Below are 12,492 nucleotides of genomic sequence, written 5' to 3'. Positions count from 1 at the left end.
TCCCTATGTATGCTTAAATCTTTAAAACTACGCAACAGACTTTAATGCGGTCTTTTTTAATAGATAGAGTGATTGAAGAGGAAGGTTTATATGTATAATAACATACATGGTTCCTGCGGGATTTGTGAAAAGCTCAAAATCCACGCGGACGAAGTCGCGTCCGTCCGCTAGTACGGAACCGGTACGGTACGTACCGGAACGCCAAATCGCTTGGCGATACGTTTGTGCCGGGTATATTGTGTCAGGAGACGTAAGAGCTGATGCTTACCCAAGATTTAACGGATAAACCTTGTCATCAAAAGGGGTCATAGATCCACCGTGTTAGACCTTATGCCTATACCGCAGTAACATGGCGTGTCGTTCTTGTAAATAATGTATTTTATTTCTATAGGGCTTTTTGATCTCAAGCACTTTTATTGCATAACACCAAGTCAAAGATCCGGTCAGGACGTCTGTCGGTTTCGCTAGTAGTATAAAAAAACATACTGATGTATCCATCCTGCCCGGAGAAAGTTTTATTACACATCCTTTTTCTGATAAATATAAATCAACGACATTCATTGAATGTTATCTCCAATACACTACACGTCGCCTGTTTATATTAGCAATGCAAGGCATGGGTTGCTTCTGCGTCCACAAACGGGGATAAACTGGCAAATACTTTGGAAGGAGAGCCTATGGTGTCTAGACCTTTTCTCGTCATTTAATAAAGCCTGTGGGTTTGCAGGCCCATGCTCCTACCATTGTAAAGTACGGTAGGCAACTATTTAGTTTGATTCGTAGTAACACTAAAGACGTATAAAGTTTAAGGTCCTACTACTTTAACCCTAAAAAACGACTTAAAATGTCATAGCGTCAATGAAGGAAAGCATGCAAAACAAAATATACGAAGTGCTTTACACTCAGTTTTGATTTACCAATTTTGTATTGCTTTTACCTATTTAGATTATCTTTAATTTAACCAATTTATTTCCTTGTTTCAGTTAAAAATATCATGTGACGAAGTAGTTTCCATGTGTAGTTCACGCTGCGGAGTGAGGTGATGGACTAGTGACTTCAAAATGCATACAATGGACACTTTAGGCTACGGCCATAAGAAATATCGGCCCCCCATCTCTCCCACCAGTTTCTACCACCATGACTACTACTCCAGGCATACCACCCTTCGGCCACAGGTGAGTCCTTGAGTTTTTCTTTATTCATAGAAAAGTTACCGCTCAACTGCTATCTCATCCGATGATGAGTGACGTAAGCAGTCACGGTATATAAAAGTTAGTCAATATTCTGTAAAGACAGTTTTAAGAGTGATTTAAAAATAGTTTTACGGGTGGGAATCGTACCATGTACCCTCGGTGTTAAACTTAAATGGTACTTTAACCATGGAACTGTTGAAGATGTTTACCAATAACTTTATGTGGTAATCTACACGGTATTCTACTGGGACGCCTAATTATTTGGTGGTATATATATGTTGGCAGGGTAGTAATTAAATACCACTAGACGTAACCTGAGCCAATTTAGACAATATCAAATCTTAAATATCTGGAGATCAAATCCAGGAACCCTGAGTTGCTTACAGCCAGATTGTTCAATTTGCCGCTCAGGCGGAGCGTGTAACGGTCATGTTATCAGCAAGGTAAGGATATGCTAAACACAAACAAGGCGCTTAGTGGTGTCCTGATTAAGCCGATGATCGTGAAGGCACGCTTGCACGCCCTGCTGATCGTCCAGTCGGCCATTCACAAACTTTGCAGTGTATTAGCTATTACTATATATACTATTTTAATTAACATCAAATCCATTACAACCGTATTTTTCGTATTCCGTAAAGCCTATTACGGAAAGGAAACGGCCTCCGTGGCGCAGTGGTATGCGCGGTGGATTTACAAAACGGAGGTCCTGGGATCCCCGGCTGGGCAGATTGAGATTTTCTTAATTGGTCCAGGTCTGGCTGGTCCAGGTCTGGATGGGAGGCTTCGGCCGTAGCTATTTACCACCCTACCGGCAAAGACGTACCACCAAGCGATTTAGCTTTCCAGTACGATGCCGTGTAGAAACTTAGAGGGGTGTTTATTTTCATCCTCCTCCTAACAAGTTAGCCCGCTACAATGCCGTGTAGAAACCGAAAGGGGTGTGGATTTTCATCCTCCTCCTAACAAGTTAGCCAGCTTCCATCTTAAACTGCATCATCACTTAGGTACCACCAGGTGAGATTGTTGTCAAGGGCTAACTTGTAAAGAATAAAAAAAACGGAAAAAAAGTTGTTAACAAAAATTACAACTGGCAAATGTTACTACCTACTCTATGATGTCCACAAAGGGTTGTCAGTAGACACCGGATGGCATATATTATATAGAATCTTAATTTTGATCAGTTAGCATTAAATAAATAGTGAATACGAAATCACGTGACTTAAGAGTTACCTACAATTGTCTAGTTCGTAGTAGGTTCGTATATTATGTCAACTAACTAACGATAAAGTTAGTAAGTTAGCCTGCTGTGCTATCACTTATGTACTCAATTGTGATCCTCTGTTTTATTATTTCCATAATGAATCTGCGGTATTATTTCCTAAGAAATCAACTTGTCAGTTATTTTTTTAGGAAACTGTTCTATTGTCGAAAAGTCTTTGAAAAGTCTCAATTGTTTAGTTACTTCGTTGATCGTGTACCTATCTTTTTGTAGTGAGATGTTCGCTGCATTTTAAAAACACGATGTTGAATATTTGCAAATCACTCCAGTTTATTACGTCGCCAACTAAACAGTTCGATGAACTGATGATTTCGAACAATATGACGAAAAACGTGGAAGAATGTTTATTGTAGTCAAATACTTGCTTTTTATGTGCTGTTAAAACATGATTTTAGATCTTAATCATTATGAATGCCTTTCTGTCAACAAGAAAATAAAAAAATCACTTAAGTGCGATTAAAAAAAATAGTATTTAATTAATTTAAAAACTGTGAGTGAGGTTTAATACGGAATTATCCTATTTCGGTAAAATAATTATCTACTACGCAAATGGGGTAAGAAACAGTGGAGAAATCACGAATTCTGAACAAATTGAGGACACCACCTGTTTTCCTAGTCGGTTTAACAAATCAAATTTATGTTTTCTGTCCGACGGCACACATTTGCGATTAATTAATCACCATTACTCGGAAAGTTGACCCTATTCTGTGGTCTCTGTGGTCTCGTCTAGAGAAATTCCGGACATTTTCATGTTTTGTCTTAAATTAAATTGTTATATAAAGTACAATACACAAAAAAAGTTACTTAAATACTGTTACTGACTTCATGCTTTCAAATTTAAGATGTTTCAAATAGATTTCGTAGTCAACCTAAGGGCCAACGGAATTGTCCCGTTAGAACAACGGTTTTATCCAACAATGATCGCAAACTGAATAAACCCACTCACCATCGTTCTCTTACGAAATGGGATACAAGAATCTTTCACTTTTATAGATAATACAATACACATCAATGCAGTTTTTACACTACGCTGTTAGATATTATCGGCATTACCTACGAGTTTACCTAGTTTATTGTAAGCGCACTGCATTATTGAGAACCGATCGATGCTTTGATCGGGATATTCTTTGATCGACCATCTTGACGACAATTGACTGACGAAGTCTTTCTATTCGGCTACAGAATCCAACTTCCTAATAATGGAATTTATAATTATTTTAAAACGCAAATGTAAATCTTTGATTGTTATTTTGGATCTATAATGTTATTGACATTAACTTTTACTCAACAAAATATAATAGTTTTTAATCATTGTTACAAATTATTTACATCAAGCAGGTCATAACAACCAAGTCAAAATCAAAAAAACAAATAACGAAAACTATTCATGCACCAGTGATCTATATTAGCATTTCATATTATGAGGAATTTTTACCGCTACTTTGGCCTCGTAATATAACTAGCGCTTATAGAAGTAACGGCTAAGAACTAGATAGTACTTATCTACTTGGTTATTTACACACACTTTGAAAAATTGAAACTTCGCTCGTGGTAAAAAGGTACTTTTTGTGCCACGAGCGAAGATACATAATCATTATCAACCCATATTCGGCTCACTGCTGACCACGAGTCTCCTCTCAAAGTGGAGGGTTAGGCCAATTTAGTCCACGCTGGCCCAATGCGACTTCACAGACTTCACCCAGAGAATTAAGAAAATTCTCAGGTATGAAGGCTTCCTCACGATGTTTTTCTTTAACCGTTTGAGACACGTGATATTTAATTTCTTAAAATGCACATAACTGAAAAGTTGGAGGATCACTTCGGACCGGATTCGGACCTACACCCTCCGGGATTCGCGGAAGAGGTTATATTAGAGCTGTGTGTGTCTCAGACATATCTTCTATGAGACTAACACTTGTATCTTCTTGAGTGGTTCTTCTAGAGGGAAAAATACTCATTCACATCCTTAATAGATAAGGCTTGTTGTATCTACCAGTAAGAATTTAATCAGCCTGATGATAATATGGTTAACTTTTTTAGAATGACGCAATTGAAAGATAAAATCTCGCTTCCTTCACAAAAAAACGCATCGACCATTTAGAAGAAGTTTTTCTAACAAGCATTAAAATAATTAGTTGCTATCAAGAGGTGTATATGTATAAACATTTATATAAAGAGAAGATATCTAACTAAACATTTCCTTATTACCGGTAATTTTAGGCGTTATGATGAATTCGTGAATAAAATCATCGGTAGTAAAAACATTATTTGGTAAAGACGTAACTGCAGGCGTTAGAGTAATATGCTGCGGAAACATTAAAGCGTACAAATTTTATATAACAACTAACGGACCCGGACAAGCTTCGCTTTATGTGCACTCCTACTCCACCCCTACCCTACCCCTACCCTACCCTTATCCTACCCTTACCCTACCCATTCATATAAATATAGATATTGACTTCAAAATTGAAGTTTACAGGACATTCATAACATTTAAGATGCATTCAATGCATTTTTTAACCAACTTCAAAAAGGAGGAGGTTCTTAATTTGATTGGTATTTTTGTATTAAGTGACTACAGTTCGTTTCATGTAGGATGGTGCGAGTGACCGTTCGTTTCACTCTTGAAAGTTTGCCGCGATTCACGATAATAGTACGTATAACTTCATACAGGCGACTGTCACTGTACTCATGCTATCTGAAAAACACTTTAGTTGGAGTTTGCCTGTGATCTCACTTAAAATTAAATGAGTACTTAAGATAAAAATAACGCGCTCACTTAAAAGGAATTTCGATTATTAAACGCATTTGATTTTCAAACTTTTGTACTTCATTCCCTACGCCAGTAAATAAATCTAAAAAATTATATTATACAGTAAATGTTTTTATTTACTGTAAAATATATTTTTTAATATCAGATTATTCATTTAACTTATTTTAATCTAACAAGTTCGTATAATATGTACTCGTATCTACAATAAAATACTTAAGATTTAATCAAGGGCACGGCCATTGCAATTCATATTACGTACACAATTGATATAGATTATAATAATTACGTAGTTAAAAAACAATACAGTTACAGAACAATTAAAATCACAGAGCGAAGCGAAGTGCACGTTATACGACGTACAAAATAAGCAGAGCAGTGACGTAATATAAACATGAGATGTATTAAGAGGGTACTGCGAAAATAAATCACAGTAAATATAACTGATGATGATGATTGGTGATTATAGGATTGATGTGATGATTGGTCATGATGGTCGACCATCGTGACGTGATGTCATGAAATGTTGTGTTTCATGAAATGGAAGCATTAAAAGATTTCAGATTGGTTTTTCCAAAATTGTTATGTAACGGTCAATCAGTTCGTTCTACATCTTTGCCAGTGGATAGTTGCCATAACTGTCTAATATGACAGCAGTTTTTTTGGTTGGTTCAATGAAAATTGAATCAAACCACAAAAAATAAAGAACCTTAAGTTAACCTACCTGTAAACTATTTGACGGTGATACCTAACAATACCTACATGATGTGTTAATCAGTCGAATATAATATTCATGCAAAGTACCTACTAATTCCTTTTACTTTAATATGTATGCAACTTTTCTTAACATCATGAAGAAATCAGTTGTAAGATCTAGAAGTACGTTTACGTTCACTTAGAATACAGTAAAATATGGAATGCAAAGATTTGCATCCTTATTACCTATATTTAGATACGAATCTTAGTATTTTGTATATATTATTTTCTTTCTTTTCTCTATTACTTCTGTACACCTTAATCCTATATCTTTATAATTTTTATTATTAGCTTCTTCATTAGGTTCGCTTGTTCATCGCTTGTTAGCAATAAGGTCCTCTATTGTACATTTAGTATTTTTTTTATAATATCTATTGTATTGTATGTTCTTCGTGATCACACTAATATTATAAAGTCAAGTCAAGTAAAGATCACACTAATAAAAAATAAAAAAAATGTTATGTTTGTTCCTCCTTTGCAATGCGGCTGAAATTTGAAATGAAAATAGATTTTACTCTAGATTAACACATATGCTACTTTCATCCCGGTGAAATCCATGGTTCCCGCGGGGTTTTTGTAAAACTGAATTCCACGCGGACGAAGTTGCTGACGTCCGCGAGTGTACAATAAAGTGTATTTTCATTCTTTCTTACTCGTATGTAGTGTAGGTACTTACTATGTAAGTTGTGTTTGGGCTATTTTTGTCATTCTCAATCATAATCCAATCAGGAACTCTAGAAGGCGATAGAATATGAGATGAATCGCTGCGCCGGCGTCCCCTTAAGTGCGCGCAAGCGTTGAGCGTCACGCGATGATGCGGCCAGCGCCAGACTCCGCAGCTAAAAACTAAGGAAGCTTGCCTCGTGCCCGTGATGCTGCTAATGAATATGAATAATGTGCTTCCGCGTGTTTTGCTAATTAAACACCGATACGACTACAGCATATGTACGTCCATAACGCGACTGACCGTAAAGGCTCGAGCTTTTAATGGTGATCTGCGGTAATTATAACGCTATTGTAATAGTAAGCGTTGATTAATGTAGAAAAATGCACAGCTTTATTGTGTATAGCGGTATTGAATGCTTGAACTTGAATTGTTTTACACAAAACGTTGAATAAGACGTTGGTATCCAAGTATGTATAATTCAAAGTCTGACAGATTGATGATAGTCGTGTCGATTTAACACATCAATATTAATTGATGAAGCTGATTTATTGAAACGTGAACTGAGTATTCCATACATTGATGAATCACTTCATAATATTTAAATTTATAAAAGTAAAAGGTCACTCATCAGTCATCTCAAAAACCGCTAGACATGTCAAAGAGCGCCTGATTAAGTAGGTTTAAGGGCAGACGAAGTCGTGGGCGTCTTGTAGTTAAATAATATACGTAAAACCAAATGACATAGTTAGATATATAGGAAAGAGTCTTTCTCAATATTCCTATTTAATATTGTTCAAACCATTATCATACTCTTAAAGTTTCGATAAGACTGCATAACACTCTGGGTAAACTAACAAAAGCTTTGTCGAAACTAAAAACTGGGCGTCAGGGTCGAATGTCATGTAACGGTGAAACGGAACAAACGAGACGTTTTCTTAATTATTTTTTTCTCCTATATCTAACGGTCGCACACTAATCCGACAGCCAGTGTAATAAACTTGCGTTAAAATAGACTGTTACTGGAAACAGGTATTAACTTCGACTTTCATTAAGGTATAGGTAAGATAAGAAACGGCACAAAACATCGCTACCTTTACACTAGTTTATAAGGAAGAAAAAAATTGATAGACCAGTGGATATGACCTCTGCCTCCGATTCCGGAGGGTGGTGGGCTCGAATCCGGTTCGGGGCATGCACCTCCAACTGTTCAGTTGTGTGCATTTAAAAAAAATATATGACGTGTCTCAAATGGTGAAGGAAACCTGCATACCAGAGCATTTTCCGCGTGTGTGAAGTCTGCCAATCTGAGAGGAGACTCGAGCTCAGCAGTGAGCTATGGGTTGATAGCGACTCGAACGATAAGGAAATTTTTTTTTGTGTTTGGTGAACTAACCTAGCAGATCTGACTTTGACCTTCGAAAGACCCATCTTTGTTAGGTATTTTACATCTACTGTATTGTTAAATCTTGGTTGTTTACGTCCCTTAAATTATTTTATGTAATCAGTGTTTTTATTAACAAAAAAACTTGATATATTTAATTATATTCTTTTATTTTAATAATCAAGTTGACAATATTATCTTGTTATCTCTCTGATCAAGTTGTTCAGAGAGATAATAAGATCATTTTGTCAACACATCACGCTCTCTTTCGTTTGCGATAGGACAAAATTTTGGTTGATGAAAATTGGTCTCTTTTTGGCGCATATTTTTTGACTTCTTAACAAACCATATTCGAGTCACTGTTGAATACAAGTTTCCTCTCAGGGTGAGGCTAATAGTCCACCACGCTGGACCAATGCGGATTGGTAGACCTCAAACACGTAGAGAATTAAGAAAATTCTCAAGAATGCAGGTTTCCACACGCTGTTTTTCCATCAACCATCTTAACACGTGATATTTAAAAGTTTTAGATCTACACCCTATAAGTTTTAGATCGACTCTTTACTGATGACCAACTCTTTAGTCGTCGAGTTATTGAGGTAAGCAAAAAAAAAACAAAAAAAAACATCATTTATAAATTACCGCGGTGAAACAGCTCATATAAAAAGCTCAAGAAAAAATATTTTAAAGCTAACGAGCAAGTAAGCTAACGAGATCCATTCGTGCACTACGAGTTGTTTAAAGCGCGTTCTATTTTTACTCGCGATACGTGTAAGATTATAAGGTTGAGTCTAGCTTTTGTAATCGCAATGCAGTATTACGTGCACCAGGTTTGCCTTGCACTTGGTGCGTCTTCAGTGCAATAGCCGGCCGTGGCGAGCCGGTCCGAGTGAACGAGTCGCCCGAGGCTGTGGCATTTACGAGCGCAGTTTTGTTTACACTTGTCTTTACATTCATGTTTCTCTACTATCATACCTGGCTTTGTTGTGGGCTTCTTTACAAACTGGGTGTTTATTTTTTTTCTTTATCAAACGATATTTGCCATATCTATACTAATATCATAAAGCTGAAGAGTTTGTTTGTTTAGTTGAACGCGCTAATCTTAGCAACTACTGGTCCGATTTAAAAAATTCTTTCAGTGTTAGATAGCCCATTTATCGAGGAAGGCTAAAAGCTAATATTATTCCCGCATTACTGCAGGAACGGGAACCACACGGATGAAACCGCGCGACGTCAGCCAGTGTTTTATACCTGTTCCCGTAGGAATACGGGAATTATATATAGCCTATAGCCTTCCTGGATAAATGGGCTATCTAACACTGAAAGAATTTTTCAAATCGGACCAGTAGTTCCTGAGATTTGCGGGTTCAATCAAACAAACAATCAAACAAACAAACAAACAAACAAACTCTTCAGCTTTATAATATTATATTATACTATAATAGAAAACAGATAATAGATTAGTGGTATCTACCTAATTTTACACTGTATGTGACCACAAACTTTATCTCTGTTTAATATATTAGTATAGATTACAATATTACCATAGCTTCTTCGGAAAATGCTTTTAAAATATATATCAACATGAATAAGCTATAAAATTATGGACTCCTTTACAAATATAGTCTCACGTACAGATTTCCTCTAGATAACAATTTAAAATACCGTACATTTTTTTCTTTAAACATTTAATAAATAAAATCACAACCATCCTCCCAAGAGACGTGCTCTGGAACTTTGATTTCTCTCGATAATTATGATGTGCGCATCGTACAAAGTAAACATCGAGGCATTTTATTTTCAAAATATTTTAAAGTAGTAATTCGCCGAACTGGTTCAGGGGTGTCAAGTAAAGATCACTGGCCCCTTAATGTATGATGGGAATATTTTGTCTTTTATGTCATTCTGTTTATAGCTTATAGGTACTAGCGGACGCCCGCGACTTCGTCCGCGTGGAAGTAAATATAAACTTTTAACCCCTATTTCACCACTTCAGGGGTTGAATTTTAAATATTCTTGAATCATGTTATATTTCTTATTTTAATCATATAGTATATAGTACATATAGTACATACCTACATACGTACATCGTAGAACATAACCCCCCTACGTCACGTCAGGTTTGTAAAAAAAGCGTCACTAACAGACCTAGCCATAGACGAAAGGCGATAGTTACTCTAAATAAAAGCTCTAATGTGTCAAATAAATTATCCAGTTCTGTAATAATGAATTAGGGTGTTAACGAAACAATGTGTCTCTATCATTAGCAAGTTCCTCCTAACAATGGTCACAAGGAAAGTGATCTCTAAGTGTGTCAGTGGGTCCTACCTTTCTCTTTGCTATGTTGGATTTGAAAAAATATTTCTAACTGAATTGGTTGATACCGAATAGCTTTTTAATTTCATAAACAAGTTCGATCGGAAATCTCAGCTGATATCAAAAGATAATAAGCATGAAAGAATAGAATACTTATAGTGGCGTAGTCAGGCGTAGGGAAAGCGGATTCTCATCCATGGGCGTATGAAAAAGGTTTCGAGGCAAGACGATTTGGATGTAACTAATTTTTTTCATAAAACTACTTACGTCAGATTGCCGGACTACGATAAATAGTCGGCAAGACAATCTGATCACGATAATATAACTTAATATGCTCGTATTTCATTATTAAACAAGTTTTTAATAAGTTATGAAGGTAGCAGTGGCGAAGGATGGAATTTTCACGAAGGCAAACCGTCGCGTCCCAAAGAAAAGAAAATTCCCAAAGAAAAGAAAATACCGCTTGATATAAACTCCGGTTTCTCATACATTAATGAATAGTTATTTAGGTATGGATTTTTAAAAGGTAACCCGGCGGGAATAGGACTGTACATACTCTTCGCCGCTGGTAGGTAGTTATCATTACAGTTAGAGATCGTTCGACTAATTGCAGATTAGGGAAAGCTGACTAATCGGCATGGATGTAGTCTGCAAAAAAATATGTAAAAGCATTTAACTTGAAACTTAAAGTAAAGGGCACTCATAAATATCGTGGCTTTTCTGTGGTAAAAGACATTTCAAAATCAGTTTAGTAGATTTACCCCCTACAGAACCAAAAACTTTACATTCTTGTAATATTATAAATGGAGAATAAACTTTAAATGAATGCATCAAACAATTTTACTTCACTCTGAAACGTAATACTCAGGCTGCAGACATAAAAAGTGGGAATAAAAGAAAATTGCAAGAAAGGGAGTTAGGACTCGAGACAGCCATAAAGTTGAGAAATAAAATGTGTAAGGAGCAAATAATGAGCGTGCAGCGAACAGGCAGTGCGAGGCTTTGACCGATCTGGGTTCATTGGTCGCATAGACCCGGCACGTTAATTAAACATTCGCTCAGGAGAATCTTCTGCGAATTCGTGTATGCCACCGTATATAACTATAGCAATACAGGCACAGAATACACAGAATACATATTATGTACAAGGGTAGCTTGTGGAAAGTAGGGAGTCTAAATTGGATCTACAAACACCAGTTTCGTATTAAGATCTTATAGGATTCCATTTTGATTGAAAAATCAGAATAGAATCCAGGTATCTCTATCCTTTATGACCCCAATAGCACAGTTAAGGAACCGAATTCAGATCTAGTGGTCTAAGTTACACTAAGGTTAGGCTTAAAACATCCATTTTTGAACATCGAGAGGAGAATTGAGAAATCCTGAGAATTTTCATAGTGTGTGAAGCATCCGCATTTGCCAGTGCGATGGACTAAGGCCTAACCCCTCTCATTCTGAAAGGAGACTCGTGTTCAACAGTAAGCCGAATATGGGTTGTTAATGATGATGATGATGATGATGATAAATAAATGAAAATAATAATATTCAACTATTGTACTATTATCTCCTACTAAGTTCAAGTTGAAAGCTTGTCAGCTATTTGATGCAAATTTTCAGGGTGTACGTATGTACAATGTTCGTTACCTGGCTACCTCCCAAAGCTTTTTTTTTATTCTCTACAAGTTAGCCCTTGACTACAATCCCACCTGTTGGTAAGTGATGATGCAATCTAAGATGGAAGCAGGCTAACTTGTTAAAAGTAGGATGAAATCCACTCTCCTTTCGGTTTCTACACGACATCGTACCGGAGCGCCTCTCTTGGCGGTACATCTTTGTCGGTAGGGTGGTAACTAGCCACGGCCGAAGCCTCTCACCAGCCAGATTATATATTATAGCCAATTAAGAAAACCTCAATCGGCCCTGCCGGGGATCGAACCCAGGACCTCCGTCTTGTAAATCCACCGCGCATACCACTGTGAGTGGAGACTGTGAAAACCTCTACCAAAACGTCTACCACGATCCAAACTTCATAGAGTCAGCAAAGCAAGCAATTCAGCCATATGTACTTAAAAACCTTTTGCAAAGTCTTAATTTGTAAAGTGTCAAAGGTCTAACCATCTATAGTTACGT

At 36.6% G+C, this 12,492-nt stretch overlaps 1 protein-coding gene across 2 annotated transcripts in view; it reads left to right on the top strand.

Moving 5' to 3' along the window:
- LOC112043038 (uncharacterized) overlaps positions 1 to 12,492 on the top strand; it is a 69,203-nt gene that overhangs the window by 15,746 nt on the left and 40,965 nt on the right. For both annotated transcript variants that reach the window (XM_024078295.2, XM_024078296.2), the window contains exon 2: positions 984 to 1,175. In XM_024078295.2, coding sequence (XP_023934063.2) covers positions 1,062 to 1,175 — 114 coding nt within the window. In that variant the 5' untranslated portion in view covers positions 984 to 1,061. The remainder of the gene's footprint in view (positions 1 to 983; positions 1,176 to 12,492) is intronic.

Source organism: Bicyclus anynana, chromosome 1 (assembly GCF_947172395.1).
Source record: "Bicyclus anynana chromosome 1, ilBicAnyn1.1, whole genome shotgun sequence".
NCBI lineage: Eukaryota > Metazoa > Arthropoda > Insecta > Lepidoptera > Nymphalidae > Bicyclus > Bicyclus anynana.
This window is presented reverse-complemented; position numbering and strand designations above follow the sequence as displayed.